A 17,230-nucleotide genomic window follows, 5' to 3' on the forward strand; every position below is an offset into this window, starting at 1 on the left:
CGGCGTCGACGCCACGCCGCGGCGGGGACGGGGCTCGAGCGAACCGCGACGAAAAGCGGTGAAATCAACCGTTCGGGTGTCACGCGGCGTCAGCGGAGTGTCAGCTGACCGGAAGTGCTGCTGCCGCCGCGCGCTGCAGTGTCAGTGGCCGTCCTGCTGAACGCCGAGGGGGAGAAATGGCTGACACCATAGCTGACACACGAAGACTATTCACCAAGCCCCAGAACCTCAACGACGCGTACGGACCTCCGAGCAACTTTCTGGAGATCGACGTGAGCAGCCCCGAGACGATGGGGGTGGGCCGGGGCAGGTTCACCACCTATGAGATCAGACTGAAGGTGAGCACCTGGACAGCTACGTCTTAGCATGCTAACGTCCGCGTCCCCCCCCACCCCCGATTATTTATTTTGAGGTGACAGAAATGACTGACAGTCTTGTCAAAGCAATATCCACAACATCGCTACTGGAGTATGTGTCGCGATCAGCTGTTATAATAATCCCGACTATGTAAACATACAGGAAACGTACCGTTCAGGATGCCATGAAGCTAATGCTAATCTAGCAGGCTGCGTCGCCACAGACGTCACTGACATTAACCTTGTTTAGCTGTCATTACGGTGAATGTGTGTCCACATCTCGTCTCATTAGCTCTTTGTCATTGGGGAATCACCACTTTAGCACATACTATCTGAGACTACGCTAGTAGCGACTTCTGTCAGCCAGCTAGCAGGATGCACCGCTTTGTTGGGGCAGGTTGTTTACACTAAGAGTAGAGCTGTTTTTCTTGACATTTTAGACCTAAAAAACAACCTTAATGCCACCTTAACCCCCTCGGTCAATTAGTTTGGACGTCTTCAAATGATCCACTAGATACTGTTGTTGTTGACCAAATAATAATAACAATAATGACTTAAAGAAGTCATTCTCTTCTTTAACTCTTAAGAGCGATAAAAACTTGCCACACCCAGGTACTTTGATTGTTAACCTCCTCAGCCTTTTAAACTTGACATTGGTGTGAATACTTTAGATCTAACGATGGTCAGTTTTTTGTTTTGATTTGTTTGTGGAGCCTTATTGTTTAAATGTCATATTCTTGATTATCCATATGAATTGAGAAATCCAACGGAATAAAAAAATGAAAAACTCTCAAAAGATAGAAGTCAGCAAAATAGATAGAAGAGGACAAAACCACAGTCATCAACTTCTCAGGAACTTTAGACAGGATGCAGACCACCCCCCCCCCCCCCCCTCCCTGTCCCTGTCGTCCCGCCCCTTCCTTAAAATATAGGCTTTCCTTCTGCAACCTTGGCACATTAACCCAGGATCCAGTGAAACTCTTTAAGACCAATTTCTCCAGATTGATGTATAGAACGCAGTCAAACGCATTATCAAATTGTGTAACTGCACAGAGTTATGTTTATCTCTTGGTAATTCAGATCTTCTCACCTGTGTAATGCTGCCTGTTGAAGTTTCAAGAAAGTATCAAGTTTCAACTCAAGGCCAAGTGCTCCCGTCTTCATTCCTTCACCCATTCAATCATTAATCGTCATTTTTGGCAATAAAACCCACTTATTGCTCTATTTTCAAATCCTGAGGAAACGAGAGAGCTTCAGAGTCTGGGCTATTCTAAATGTTGTAAAACATAATAAAAAGTCTGGACTTTAACCATGAAAGGCCTTTGTCCTTTCAATTCACAATTGAACATAAACATTTTTTTTTTTTTTTTTACAGGCAAAAAGAAATTGTGAAATGGGTAATCCAAAGTTGAGCCCATTTCATTATGTTTACCAAATCTCAACCTAATCAATATCTGCTTTCATCTCCAAGCAGAGTATAGTTTAGTCCATTTTAACAGCCCTATTTAACCAGATTACAAATGCTTTATCAAGAAGATACTTCATTACTAAGTGTATGTTCATGTTGTAGTTTGTTTGGTCTGGCGGTTGTAGGGTACCAAATCGATCCCCTTTCTTTACCTGGGATACAGCTGCCACAAAAAACAATGTCACTGCATGATATTGTATAGCAGGCCTATACAATTACTTCATGTTTAGTTTACAGGAACAGCACCAATGGCCACATGTCAGTCACCTCTTTGGCTCATCCTTGGCTTCTTTTAGTCGTCGTTTCAAGTCGACCGACACCCCTTTGCCCTCTTGACACATTTTTCAGTTCACTTGGCCGTGGCACTCATAAAGTATTTAATTTCCCTTAACCTTTAAAGAAAAGCGGTAAGAGGGAGATAATAAAAGGAATGGGGAGCCGTCTCTAGGCATTATCGGGAAGATAAGGCTACTGTACTTGATTAGCGTATAATAATTAGCATATGTGTGTAATCAGCATTATTGTGCGGCTCGTAGCCCCCAGTGACCCTGCTTTGCATAAGTGTACAGAAGACGAGGAGCATCCCTCACTTCTCAACAAAACGCAGTGTCAACTCTGCATCGATGCTCCCTCTCCTCCTCCTCCCCCTCTCCTCCTCCTCCCCCTCTCCTCCTCCTCCCTCTCCTTCTCCTCCTTCTCCTCCTCCTCCTACTCCTTTCTTCTACACTCTGATGGAAGCGTTCTGACTCCCACCTTGGAGCATGCTTAGTCTGTGGGAGGCCGGGTAAGATGTGTGTATGATGTCTTTTTTCTTTTTAATTATGCCGCAGTACAGTCTCTCCTTTTGCTCTTCTCCAATGTTCTCACCGCTAGCCTGGCGATTCATCACCAAATTGAGAGAGTCCTTACGGCCTCACTGAGAGAGCCTTCCTAATCCCCTCATTGAGGAGGGAGAAGAATGAATCAGGCTGGGGGGTGGGTGGGGGGTGCTGGGGCTATTGCTTTCCATCGGAGCGCCCTCCCTCCCCAGCCACCCACCCACCCATGGAAGGGCAGAAAGCCACACTCTTTTGCCTGCTTATCCCCTGGCCCTCCCAACTGTGTGCAGTCACTCAGAAACGGTCACCTTTTAGTCTTTGTGATGACTATATAGGCAAGGTGCATCGCTTTTTTTTTTCTTTTCTGGGGCACATGTAAGAAAAGAAAATCTTCAGATTTGATGCTCTAATCCATAAACTCTCTTAGTTTGGTTGAACTAGATGTTTCAGGAATAAAAAATCTTTAAGCCTGCAGTTGAAGTAGTTATATAGGGCTGAGGCGTAGTCTATTGAGAAGCAGCGTGTCTCTCTTAGCTGTTTGCAGTGTCCCATGGCAAATTGCACAGATGCCAACCGGTTCCACTGGCTGTGGGACGAATTTCACGGTGACTTCTCAGCAGTTTGTACAACAACATTAGATGTTTGAAATCTAATAACCTGGATTTCTGAAAAACATGGCTGACATGTTGGTATGGCCGGAACAAACTAGCTTCATTTCAATCTAAACACAACGGTGGAGTCATTGTTTTCTTATTTTGTTTGTAATTTGTTTATCGAAAATAGACCGCATAGATTATTGTCAATCCTGTATTGCATCAGTACGTCAAATAGTGTGTTTATAATTTCTTCTTCTGTTGTTTGAAATAGAGAGGTACTTGAATGTCATTCCTAATAGTTCTATAGCTAGCACTCTGGATAGACCCCCATCCCCATCCCCTCTACTCCCAGTATCTCCCTGCCCAGCATCCTGTATTTGCTTGGAAATTGACAAACATTGGAGGGGTAAAGGGGGTGGGGGGCTTATGAGACATGCTGTTTGTCCTTCTCCCCGAGTCGGTTCCCATCCCTGGTTTCCAGAGAGCACTCTCAGGAGAGTGAACTTTGGGATCGTACTTGTTTATGGACAGATAGGGGAGCATAATAGGCCTCTTATGCCTCTCTTTCTCTCCCTTTTTCTCTCTTTCTTGCGCGCTCACTCTCTCTCACTCTTGCACCCCTCCCTTTCTACCATACTATAGCTTCTCCTTTGCTTTCGCGCCTCCATTGCTGTGTGTGTGTGTGTGTGTGTGTGTGTGTGTGTGTGTGTGTGTGTGTGTGTGTGTGTGTGTGTGTGTGTGTGTGTGTGTGTGTGTGTGTGTGTGTGTGTGTGTGTGTGTGTGTGTGTGTGTGTGTGTGTGTGTGTGGCTAAAACCCTTTTGGTCATTAATAAAATGGTGGGGGTGGTTTTGGGTTGTGGGTAGGGGGTGCTTGTCAGGCACAGTCAAGTGTAATCCAAAGTCTACAGCATCCTCTCCGACAACTATTTTAATGGAAATAGGGGAGCATATTGTATCAAGGCTACCATATCGTACTTGAAATGACAGTATCAAAAGTGGGAGTTGATACTATGGCAACAAAGCAGCTTTTTGCCAGCAAGCCGAGCTGCGAGAAGGGGAGAGGGTGGAGTGAGGGAGGGAGAGAGGGGGAGAGGTTGACGGGCCACTGTGGCCAGTGAACGAATGAGTGACTGAGAGAGAACTGCACAGAGAAAGAGGAGAGAGAGAGGGAGAGAGAGAGGTGAATACCCACAAGCCCTTGCATCTTTTGTTCCTCATTTCTTTCCCTTTTGGTATATGATGCAATGAGGTGTTATTGTGTTGCCATTTTTCTTTTGTAATACCTTTTTTTTTTTTTTTTTTTTTGCTCGTCTTTTTTTTCTTCTCTGAAAGGGGGTAATGTGGAAGGGATAAGAAGGGGCCACGGAAAGGTTAAGGATGCACACTCTCAAACTTGATCACCCTGCTAAAAGCTAATGCATTGCTGGCCTTGAACCATCTGAGAGATGACACACACACACACACACACACACACACACACACACACACACACACACACACACACACACACACACACACACACACACACACACACACACACACACACACACACACACACACACACACCCCTCTCTCGTACTTTAGAAGGCTTTGGACTCTTTTCATTCCATTTTTAATGAGCCTCATGGTATTATCTCCTGCACACCATGCATTGCATGCTCTTCCAGGGTAGGGGGAGAGCAGGGGGGCCTGTGGGTGATTGAGGGATCACCAACATAGTGGAAAACCTTCTACGTCTAAGAATGGCTGATGCATGTGTTTTCTTCTTTTGGGTTGGCTTTGACGTATGTTTGCTTTCAAAAACGCCAATATTCATAGAAAGGTATGGCAGTTTGAATTATTATTGTAAAACACTACCGCCCTCCAACAAATCAATAAAACGGGGACGTTTCTTGCACACACATTTTTTAAGGGCATTCTATATTCCTTCTTCGTCAAAATTTCAAATGGCAAACAATTTACTGCGTCCTCATATTAGTTCATATTATTAAAGTTGTTGTAATGCTGACCTACCTCGCAACCTTTGCTTCTTTCTCTCCAAGTTTTATATATGGTGCAGCAATCTCAACATTTATATTAATGTCCCTCTCCTACTCTCCTTGCCGCAGTGTTGCTGTTTATTACACTAATAAGCCAGTGTTTTGCTCATCTATCAATCTGTGCTACCAGTGCTTTTGACTTGACTAGGTGCTAAAACATCTACAATTAGTTGCTGCATTCCTAATGTGTCTGTCTTAACCAGGCTCGGCCTCCAACTTAACCTGAGTCTGCCTCCAACCCAACCAGGCTCTGCCTCCAACATGTGCAGACACTAGGGGTGGGAAAAATAATGGATTCTTCGATGCATCGCGATTCTCTCTAGAACGATTCTGTCTCGACGCAGAAAAATTAATAATCGGAAACAAATTTAAAAAAAATAATGTTTTTTTTTTGTTTTTATAGTTCGTTTTTTTTTCTTTTTTGAATCGTTGACCTCTGAATCGAATCGCGAGGTGCCAAGAGATTCCCTAACTTCCCTAGACTAATGTAAAATGGCTACGTTCTCATTGGGTTTGTGTTTTCTTATGCTAAGTTTCCCACCATGTTCCGCTTGTTCTTCGTTGACTTTTGCTCGCCTTTCCTCCCCTGAAAGCATCCCTGGCAGTGAAGGTGTTTGTGTGTTGGGGTTCAGAGTGTACCTGTAGAGCAGTAATGAGTCAGGGCCCAGGATGGCTTACGTGGCCTGCCGGCAGTCAATTATCAGCCTATAGCCCAGAAACCCGACACACCTCAGCCCCTAACCTCTTAAAAGCCATATGAGGGAAAACAAGCCAGCTGAAACCTGATCTTTGACTTGTAAAGCTCCCACGCACCGCTCTCCTCCCTCAACAGTGTGTGTGTGGTTGGGTGGGTGGGTGTGGGAGAGAGGAAGGAGAAAAAGAGGGGGGAGGAGAGCTCTCACTTTTCAATTTTGTCCTTTCGGTTCTCCTCCTGGTGCGGTAATGCCAATCTCTTAATCACAGGGTTGGATTGAGAGAACGGATCGGAAGGGCAGGTGACTTTATTCTCTATTCTTCTGCTACTGCAGGCTCCTTTTGTCTGCAGATGAGCGGCCCGGGAACAGACTTTGTGTGCTTTACGGTTTACGCAAAGGCTGCACAATGTGGGCCCATTACCTTACTGCCCGTGTGCCTGCAACCTGTCAAATGTGAAATATTTTTCCTCTGTGTGTGTGTGTGTGTGTGTTTGTGTACGACAAATGATGTGGTGTTTTCTTGCATGCACGCGATGGGATTAATGTCGCAGCGGTGGCAGATTACCTGTAACTATGATCTGTTGTTGTGGGGGGGGGGGTGCCCAGGAGTTAAGACCAGAGCACTGGGGCGGTAAAGCTAAGCTAATCCACTTGTGCTCCGGCATGGGGTGGGGGTTGTAGAAGGGGGGCAAGGCTGACAGTTTCACCTGGAGAGACCTTGAAACAAGAGTGGTGAATTAAATGAAGAGAGAGCGTGGGAGAGAGCGTGTGTGAGAGGCCGAGAGAGAGGCTGAGCAAGAGCATGGGGTTGATAGATGAAGTGGCAACAATTGGGCAGTCACACCGATGGCTCTAATAGGCCCTTTGAAACACAGGCCCCTGAAAAAAATAGTACACACAATAAAGATATATATATATATATATATATATATATGCAATGAAAATGCGTCAACGTCAATACATTTAATCTATGCATATTTAAAAATATATATTTTTAATTTCTAAATCATAATTCATTCAATTCAAGTGGGATTTTTTTTCGTGTGATACTTCAGTATCACTACGCAATTGCTGCATTCAAGTCAGTTGCTTTTGCTTCCCGTCGTTGACCAACTCTCTGATTTAAAAAATAACATTGCGGTTTCAGCATATTGAAAGCCATAACAGCAGATAACGGATGAGTCTTAAAAATGTTGCGGTAACGCAACCAAATTTTGCATGATGACACATTATATATTTGGACGTATTAACGTAACAAAGACACGTTGTCGTGCGTATTCTGGTTCTGGCCAATGAGGGACCTTGAATCAAGGCATTCATACATATTTATGATGAGGTTCAGTCAATGATGTCGAACAACAACGCAAGGGAGCACGTTGTGCATAAATTACTGACACTGTGCATAAATTAGTGATGTGGGTGATGTGCACCTAGGTATACCGTTAAAGGAGAAAACATAAATCAGAGTTGTGGTTTAGAAGAACGAATTTGAACTTTCAGCGGGGGACTGTGGAGTTTAAAGAAACCTTATGAAACCGCACATTTAGGGAGTGTTTTAGACTAACAACATCGGACGATGAGCATTCAATCCAAGCAGCTTTGGAAAAGATTTATGCTTAATGTATCTAACGCCCCGATAAGATAAGAATGGATCAACCCGTTGGCTGTGACAGACTATTATTTACAAGCCAAAATGAGACCTGACATATTAACACGTCAAAATATGACGTGTTAACATGACCAAACTACGTGTTGACACTTAAATTTGGTCGTTTTAACGTTGTTTCCGCTGACGTCTTGGAGTCGCTCCAAGAGAGGCTGCGTATCATCAGGTTCCATCACAAAACCCCACCCACTCGAATATCTTCCAGTGGGGATTGCTAATGTTTAGATTAATCAATTATTAATCAAAAACTTCACGGATTAATGGATAGAAAGATGATCGTTAAGTGCAGCCTTAATTTGGATGTAGGCTGTTTATAAAAAAAGACATTAGCGACTATCTTCTATAAAATTATAAGTTGGTTTCATGAAGGAGTGTGGTTAGCCCAAGCAAGCAGACTCAGGTGGTACTACAGTCTACCTGCTGGTACTACAGGTGGTACTACAGTCCACCTGCTGGTACTACAGGTGGTACTACAGTCCACCTGCTGGTACTACAGGTGGTACTACAGTCCACCTGCTGGTACTACAGGTGGTACTACAGTCTACCTGCTGGTACTACAGTCTACCTGCTGGTACTACAGGTGGTACTACAGTCCACCTGCTGGTACTACAGGTGGTACTACAGTCCACCTGCTGGTACTACAGTCTACCAGGTGGTACTACAGTCCACCTGCTGGTACTACAGGTGGTACTACAGTCCACCTGCTGGTACTACAGGTGGTACTACAGTCTACCTGCTGGTACTACAGGTGGTACTACAGTCCACCTGCTGGTACTACAGGTGGTACTACAGTCTACCTGCTGGTACTACAGGTGGTACTACAGTCTACCTGCTGGTACTACAGGTGGTACTACAGTCTACCAGGTGGTACTACAGTCTACCAGGTGGTACTACAGGTGGTACTACAGTCCACCTGCTGGTACTACAGGTGGTACTACAGTCTACCTGCTGGTACTACAGGTGGTACTACAGTCTACCTGCTGGTACTACAGGTGGTACTACAGTCTACCTGCTGGTACTACAGGTGGTACTACAGTCTACCTGCTGGTACTACAGGTGGTACTACAGTCCACCTGCTGGTACTACAGGTGGTACTACAGTCTACCTGCTGGTACTACAGGTGGTACTACAGTCTACCTGCTGGTACTACAGGTGGTACTACAGTCTACCTGCTGGTACTACAGGTGGTACTACAGTCCACCTGCTGGTACTACAGGTGGTACTACAGTCTACCTGCTGGTACTACAGGTGGTACTACAGTCTACCTGCTGGTACTACAGGTGGTACTACAGTCCACCTGCTGGTACTACAGGTGGTACTACAGTCTACCTGCTGGTACTACAGGTGGTACTACAGTCTACCTGCTGGTACTACAGGTGGTACTACAGTCTACCTGCTGGTACTACAGGTGGTACTACAGTCTACCAGGTGGTACTACAGGTGGTACTACAGTCCACCTGCTGGTACTACAGGTGGTACTACAGTCTACCTGCTGGTACTACAGGTGGTACTACAGTCTACCTGCTGGTACTACAGTCCACCTGCTGGTACTACAGGTGGTACTACAGTCTACCTGCTGGTACTACAGGTGGTACTACAGTCTACCTGCTGGTACTACAGTCTACCTGCTGGTACTACAGGTGGTACTACAGTCTACCTGCTGGTACTACAGGTGGTACTACAGTCTACCTGCTGGTACTACAGGTGGTACTACAGTCCACCTGCTGGTACTACAGGTGGTACTACAGTCCACCTGCTGGTACTACAGGTGGTACTACAGTCCACCTGCTGGTACTACAGGTGGTACTACAGTCCACCTGCTGGTACTACAGGTGGTACTACAGTCTACCTGCTGGTACTACAGGTGGTACTACAGTCCACCTGCTGGTACTACAGGTGGTACTACAGTCCACCTGCTGGTACTACAGGTGGTACTACAGTCCACCTGCTGGTACTACAGGTGGTACTACAGTCCACCTGCTGGTACTACAGGTGGTACTACAGTCTACCTGCTGGTACTACAGGTGGTACTACAGTCCACCTGCTGGTACTACAGGTGGTACTACAGTCTACCTGGTTTCAAATCTACCAGGGGCAGAAAAAGTTCCAGGCACGTTCTACCCCGGAATGAAGCGTTTCTAATAAAGCTTGAATTCATTTCAAGTGGTCCAACTGTAGCAAACCTCACCTTTTCCAAGCCCAATGGCGAAAAATAGTTTTATATTCCCTTTGCCTTCTTAGCACTTAAAATTCAATGTCAAAGTGGCACCGGGATCTTGAAAGCCACCAAGGCCTTTAGTGTACACAAGGGGGTGATGCCAGGGCCTGTTAAGGGGGGAGAAGGATGGGGGGAGGGAGGGAGGAGGATATGTGTTTAGTGGAGTCTCAAGGGCAAAAGGAAAACCTGACTTATTATCAGAAATGAAGCACAGAGGACGGCCGAGGGAGGAGGAGACGACCACTTCTGCCTCCTTCCTCCGTACTCCACCTCAAATGAGTCCTCCGCCCCGGACCAGATGGATCTCCTGGCCCCCCTGGCATCACCTCCCCCCCCCCCCCCCCCCCAACACACACACACACACGCACATCATTTTGTATTGTTTATTCGTTTTGTTCTCCCTTTAAGCCATTTACTCACACACAGTCAACCAGACAGGAAGGGGCGGGGGGATTGATCGCACCCCCAACCCTGCTCTAGCATGTAAGCCCACGCGCTCAATTGCGTGGGTCCCGTCCTTCCTCTCATGAATTCTGACCTTCGGTGATTGTGGGCGGCCAATAACCCCCCCCCCCCCCCCACCCCCACCCCCCACCCCACCGCTCTCTTTATCCGTCTCTCATGCTCTCTGTCTCCTCATCTGCACATTGTTGTGCTGGATGGCTGGCTGGGTGCCGCCAGGACCAGTGAAGAGAGACACACACACACACACACACACACACACACACACACACACACACACACACACACACACACACACACACACACACACACTCTCTCTTCCGCCCTTGGTCATGGATGTACACACACGCACACAAAAGTCTTAAGTGTATTAGACCTTGGTGAGCAAATTGCAGAACTTTTTTCAACCGGAGGCCTATTTCAATTTTTTCCTTTTCAATTTGGTTCTGTCTGTATGGCGCTTTGTTGTCCCCCCCCCGCCCCCTGCTCTTCTCTTTTACCCAGAAAGTCAGTTGGTAACACAAGGCTAAGCCCAAACCAACTACAAAAGTAAACATTTCCCTCGCTCCACTGCCTCGAACTAGCACAAAATGCCCACCAATGCCTGCCTACAGCACCATTCTTCTTTTGGTTATGTTTTAATGATGGGTGACATTGGTGAGTAGAAGGAGCGCTAAGCAAATGGGTTTCTGAAGTGGATGGAATTCTCTCTTTTCTCTCTGAAGAATATTTCATTAGAGCAACGGAGGAAAAAAAATAAGAAATCACAGCAAATTGAACAAACAACTCTTGAGCCTGAAGTTACCGCAATCCTAATGGACCACAGAGAAACTCTGCTTTGAATTTACCGATATGTCTAGTGTTGCTTTTCCAGAATTATCTCTATAATGTGACTTGGGGCAAGGCACAAGCCTTACATACATTTTTTTATTGATATACAAATCAAAAGTTGTACCAGATATTATATCTGTATAATATATATATTTACCGTCTTGCACTTGTTAGCATGTTTTCAGAGCGTGTGTGTGTGTGTGTGTGTGTCTGCGCGTGCATTTCCTCAGACCAACCTGCCCATCTTCAAGCTGAAGGAGTCTCGCGTGCGCCGACGTTACAGTGACTTCGAGTGGCTCCGAGCAGAGCTGGAGAGGGAGAGCAAGGTGAGCCAGCAGGGCGCCCCCAGGGCCCCAGCCACGCCCGCCGGGGCTGTAGGCAGACACGCTAGTCCACAGCCTAGTCCGTAGCCTCGCCTGGGGACTCAGTGAGGCGGTACTAGCCTACCATGCCAACACTGTGGATGATATTACTTTCCACATCGGCGGTGTCCATGGATACAATTATCAATATTATGTATCAGAGTGTTCATGAATAGAGGACCTGATTTGAGAAAATAGTCAAGTGTTTTTTATTTTAGCCCTGGGCTCTTATTGTGAGGTCCTCAAGACATGGGCCCACATTTGAATGAGTCTCAGCCATATTTAAAGGATCCTACGTAACCGTGAAAACACAACAGTGGCTCGCCCCCCTCTCCACATGACCTGGACAGATTGTCATACGGACCTGAATGATTATATTAAAGAAAAGGGCAATGCGGTCAATGCCACCATTTGACAATGCATTCTAATTTGTTGTTTCATAGAAATATATCAAATATATAAATTGTACTGGCTTTTAAGGTTTTATCAATTTGAAAAGCTGTACTTCCATCGTGCTCCACCTCTAAAGATGTGGTGTTCCTCCACTCGCGGTCTCAGGTGGTGGTGCCCCCGCTGCCAGGGAAGGCCCTGGCCCGACAGCTGCCCTTCCGGGGGGACGACGGGATATTCGATGACTCTTTCATCGAGGAGAGGAGACAGGGTCTGGAGCAATTCCTCAACAAGTAAGGTCTCCCTCTGCTAACCCGTTCAATTGGTCCTTCTTTCTCACGGGTTTATGTTCTATGGAGTGGAGTAATACAAATAAGTATGAATTTTTATGTTTAAAAGATATAAAAAATGGACATAGGGTGAGAAATCCAATGTAAACGTTGTAGTGCTTTCACACTACCACCAAAGTAGGCGTATTCTTCACGTATGTGGAAACGTTTTCAGTGATTTGAAACACTGCTGTGGTGTGGACCCGGTCTTCACTAGTGAAGATGACTCTAATACGTGTTCTCTGGTATCAAATCAGACCCATCATAACTCTGATGACACCTGCAAAAGGCCAAGGAGGTAAAATAGGATGAAAATTATCAAATAAAATAATCTCTACACAGGATTAATGATTGGTGATCAACATCTTTGTCAACGGGCGTTTTTATGGATATGTTACTATTTTGTGTCTGTAAATGTTTTAGTATGTGTGTCACTTTATATGCATCTTTGGCTTCAACCTCCTTGGCTCTTTGACTTTTTACTACTGTCCAGTTCGGCACGTCTGTCCCTTGAACATTGGATAAAGTAAAGTAAGTTAAAGCACGTTAAATGGGACAGGATCCAAAAGAGATAATTTTATAGCTATAATTATAATACCTATCCAGATTTTACCTCCAGAAGACGACGCCTTTTGTCTGTCGGTGAGATGCTCATCTTTTAGTTTTTTTTGTTTTACTTTTTCTTTTTGCACTGTTAACTAACTGAACCCTGTGGAACGAGGCCAAGTCTTGCACCCACTCTCCTCCTTAATTCTCCTTCGTAATTACCTTGTAGAAGACGAGAACCACCCAAGGGGACACAAGTGTGCCCCCCACCCCCTCCTTCCCAGCCACCATCTCCCCCCCCACCCCCACCCTAAAGTATTTTTTTCTTTCCCACATTTGTTTTATTGTTGATGTGTAATTTATGATAATTGCGGCTCAAATTGCGGCGCGTTGTTTCTTAAGGGATGGTGTGTGCACCCCAGCTTATTTTTTGATCCAGCGCCTCCCCGTTTCCTGCTGCCGAACAATAAAAGTTACAGTGGGATTGTAATTATTTGCTTTGATTGCAGACTTGGCCATCATCTTTGTTTCATGTGCAAATGCAGCCGTGTTACCTGCTCACATAATAGGTGTGCAAAGACAGTGGAAGGAAAATTAAAATCCATAGTTCTGCAAGTTTAGTGTTTTTTTTGTTCAGTTTAATTATTTAAAAGAGGCTGAGAATGTGTTTGGTAATTACCATTATTTTTTTCTCCATCCACTCCACAGTTGCTGTAAAGGCAAAACACTCCTGTTGATCATAGCATTGTTGAGACTTAATAGCGACTGTGTCGGCTTGCCAGTCTTGTTTTAATGTGTGATTGAGAGCATTGTGGTGTTTTTTTTTTTTTTTGAGATGGTAAATATAATTATTACTCCAAAACAAGTTTGTGGAAGTGGGGAAGCTGTCAGCTGTGTTCAGTTCAGGGCAGGGTTGTTTTATTTAAAAATTAGACATTTTTGTATTTATATATTATACATATATTATGTGTGTGCGCGCGCGTGCGTGTGCGTGCGTGCGTGCCCTGTCGATGGCTGGCCTCTTCCCATGTCTGAAATATTTCCAATTAAAGTACAGCTCTGTGTGCGTCACATGGGGTCACTGTTATCAGTGTTCTGAGAATTAGTTTTTTCTAATAGGGCTCAGGTGGCCTCTCTCCATCCTCTAAAGGGCATTCTTAACTGGGAGGCGGGGTTAGATGGTGGTAAAAGGTGCTTTGAAAAGTGCTTTGCCCTTGGCTTAACCAACGTAGTGTTCACATGTAGAGCATGTAAACGGCCATATTAAAAATAAACACACAAGCCTTGTTAAAGCCAAGAGGGCAAAGGTCATTGTGGCCACCCTGTGGCATCCCACAACTCACATCAACAACGTCCCTGCATCGATGTCTGCAAGAATCCTTCTGTGTAGATCTAACGCAGTCCTCCACAGCAGAACCATGGTAGCTGCACCTCTGTCTGGAATACTTTAAACTCCCTCACTTCCTTTTGTTTGTAAAGCGTGGGTCGTATTATCTCATGACTCGTGTTCCGGAAAATTCATCCCCGGCATATTTATGACCACTTACATTGTAAACACTTGCTTAGCTTTTGCTTCCTTTTATGAAGAAAATTGGTAGAAATGTGTTGCAGCAGTAGAATCGTACAGTGCTATCAGTGTGTTTTCTCAAACCATTTGTGGTTCTTCCATGTCTCCAATAGGTATGCTAGCCTTACAGTCAACGTTTTTTTTATACAAGAAAGGAGCCATCTTTACTTCCGTTTATGAACGATGCCATCCAGAGCAGAACTATGACCTTTAACATCTATAGTTGATGAACATCTCAAATCGATGTGAATGAAGTGCACATCAATATTTTCAATGTTGAAAACTAGGATGAGATCAGAAGCATTTATGACGCGTGTAGTGTTCGCTGAGAGGAAGCGGTTCAGACCTAGCTTCTGTCAAAATGTGTGTTGCTCTGTGCAGCCCCTGGCCATTCCAGCGCCTGGAATTTACTTTCAGTATTTCCCCAAACTCTTCCTGTGGGTGCAAAGAATCCTATATTGTATTACATTATGGGACAAGGGCACCCCAGGGGGATGTCCCCTTGCATGGTTGACACCACCCCCCCCCCATGTGTGTCTGAATGAGAATGTGAGACACGTTGTAAAGTGTTGGAGTGGCCACATGCTAAAGTGCTCTATGAGCAGTCTCTTTACAGAAGGACAGGTTGGCCGGCAGAGATCGGTTTTGTCTACAGGTTTATCTTCAACGACACTGTGGTGGTATTGTCAAATCACCGTAACAAGCATGACAACAACGTTTGAGTATGAACGTATTGAGCTAGAGGTTCTGTCTAGTGGGACCAATATGGAGTTTGTAGTGAGCTGGAGGTTTTGTAGTGAACACCAATATGGAGTTTGTAGTGAGCTGGAGGTTTTGTAGTGAACACCAATATGGAGTTTGTAGTGCGCTGGAGGTTTTGTAGTGAACACCAATATGGAGTTTGTAGTGAGCTGGAGGTTTTGTAGTGAACACCAATATGGAGTTTGTAGTGAGCTGGAGGTTTTGTAGTGAACACCAATATGGAGTTTGTAGTGAGCTGGAGGTTTTGTAGTGAACACCAATATGGAGTTTGTAGTGCGCTGGAGGTTTTGTAGTGAACACCAATATGGAGTTTGTAGTGAGCTGGAGGTTTTGTAGTGAACACCAATATGGAGTTTGTAGTGCGCTGGAGGTTTTGTAGTGAACACCAATATGGAGTTTGTAGTGAGCATGCTTTAATTATGTTTGGGGTTTCATTTTTTTTCATAGTAATTTTTTATAGAACACTTTCTCGTATTTACAGTACACTGTGTGCGTGCCATGTGTCTATTTGAGTCTGGGTGTGTTAGTATGATGCAATCCCAAGTGTGTCTGTATTGGAATGCCGCGGTCAGTTGTTTATTTGTTTTGTGTGTGTGTGTGTGTGTTTCAGAGTGGCCGGTCATCCCCTGGCCCAGAACGAACGTTGCCTGCACATGTTTCTACAGGACGAATCTGTGGACAAGAACTACACCCCGTCCAAAATCCGACCCGCCTAGGAGAGCCACGCCACGCCCGGACCTGGACCCGGGCACCAACGACAACCCCAAAACCAAACGCTCTCGCCCCAGGTCGCACCTCCTGGACCACAAACATTTCAACCCCCCCCCCCCACCCCTCCTCTGTCCCCTCCTCCCTGTTTGACTCTTAGACATCCCAAATGTTGTGCTCGTCTGTCCCACTTTGTAACCCCACTCGTTCGTAAAAAAAGATGTCAGACAAATTATGCCTGCTAGGTGAAAATGAGATAACAGTTGTTGATGTTGTTGTTGTTTCTCCCTCTGAAATCTATTTATCAGTATGATGCGTCTTTGATTGTTTTAATTTTCGTTTCCATGGCAACAACACAAAGATCATCGTCTCTTATTACAGAAGTACACACACACTATTTTGATGGGCCGCGCACCACAGCCACGCATTACCAGCCGTGGCTCAGTTACTGAACTATTAGTGTCTAAACCAGCACCTTCCCTGTTTCATGTAGTGGTTTTCTAGCGAGTGAAGAGTAATATACTTGGGGGTTGGGGGGAGGGGGGGTGGGTGGTGGGACCTGCAGTATTTCTACAGGCTATATGCATTTTGAGATTTGTATACTGCTGTGCCATTTTTCTTTATTTTGAAAGTTTTTAAATAAACCGGTCAAATCCACTGATGCACAAGCCCAATCGTTGGCATTTCTTCATGTTCCATGCAGCAGACACCAGAATGGTAAAATACAATGAAAAATTAGGAATTGTCCAAGAAAATGGAGTATGGACAATTGCTGCTCCTATAAATGCAAGATGTAAACGGGGTACAGAAAACATTTAAAAATGAATACCTTGTAATGTGTTCTTTAGGAAATGTGGGAACCCAAACCATTCTGGGCCTATGGTTGTAATTTAATTTAACTGCACTGTCATTTGCAGCTTTTGTATTCGACCTTAGAATGATCCTCAAGGTACCACACATCCTCGTTTTTTAACATGGCCAACAAGAGTTTGTAATTGTTTTGACGTTAAGAAAAAAAAAGATTAAATTCTTTAAAATTACTGTTGGCCATTATAAAATATATAAAATCCCTTAACATATATGCATTTTATTCTAGTATTTCATTACAACTTGCAAATAGTTTTTACAACAAAATAAAAATATTAAAAACCACAACATTTTCCAAGTGCTGATTTTTATATATATATATATGTATATATATATATATATATATATATATGTATATATATATATATGTATATATATATACATATATGTATATATACATATATATATGTATATATGTATATATAGGCTAACCTGTGTTAGTGTCTAACTTCAAAAAGTCGACCTAAACATTTTAATAGGGCTCCTCGGATTTAACATAACCAACACAATTCGTGACAACACTAAACACTGATAAATTCCGCTGCAATGT

General features: G+C 44.5%; 1 protein-coding gene across 1 annotated transcript; it reads left to right on the forward strand.

Moving 5' to 3' along the window:
* The first annotated feature begins 125 nt into the window (after positions 1-125).
* On the forward strand, positions 126-16,501 carry snx3 (sorting nexin 3). The gene is made up of 4 exons (XM_084483537.1): positions 126-338; positions 11,380-11,475; positions 12,070-12,194; positions 15,716-16,501. The coding sequence occupies exons 1-4, from the start codon at positions 177-179 to the stop codon at positions 15,819-15,821; spliced, it is 489 nt and encodes a 162-aa protein (XP_084339663.1). The 5' UTR covers positions 126-176; the 3' UTR covers positions 15,822-16,501.
* The last annotated feature ends 729 nt before the right edge of the window (positions 16,502-17,230 follow it).

This window comes from Micromesistius poutassou (genome assembly GCF_964030765.1).
Source record: "Micromesistius poutassou genome assembly, chromosome: 19".
In the NCBI taxonomy this organism is placed as follows: domain Eukaryota; kingdom Metazoa; phylum Chordata; class Actinopteri; order Gadiformes; family Gadidae; genus Micromesistius; species Micromesistius poutassou.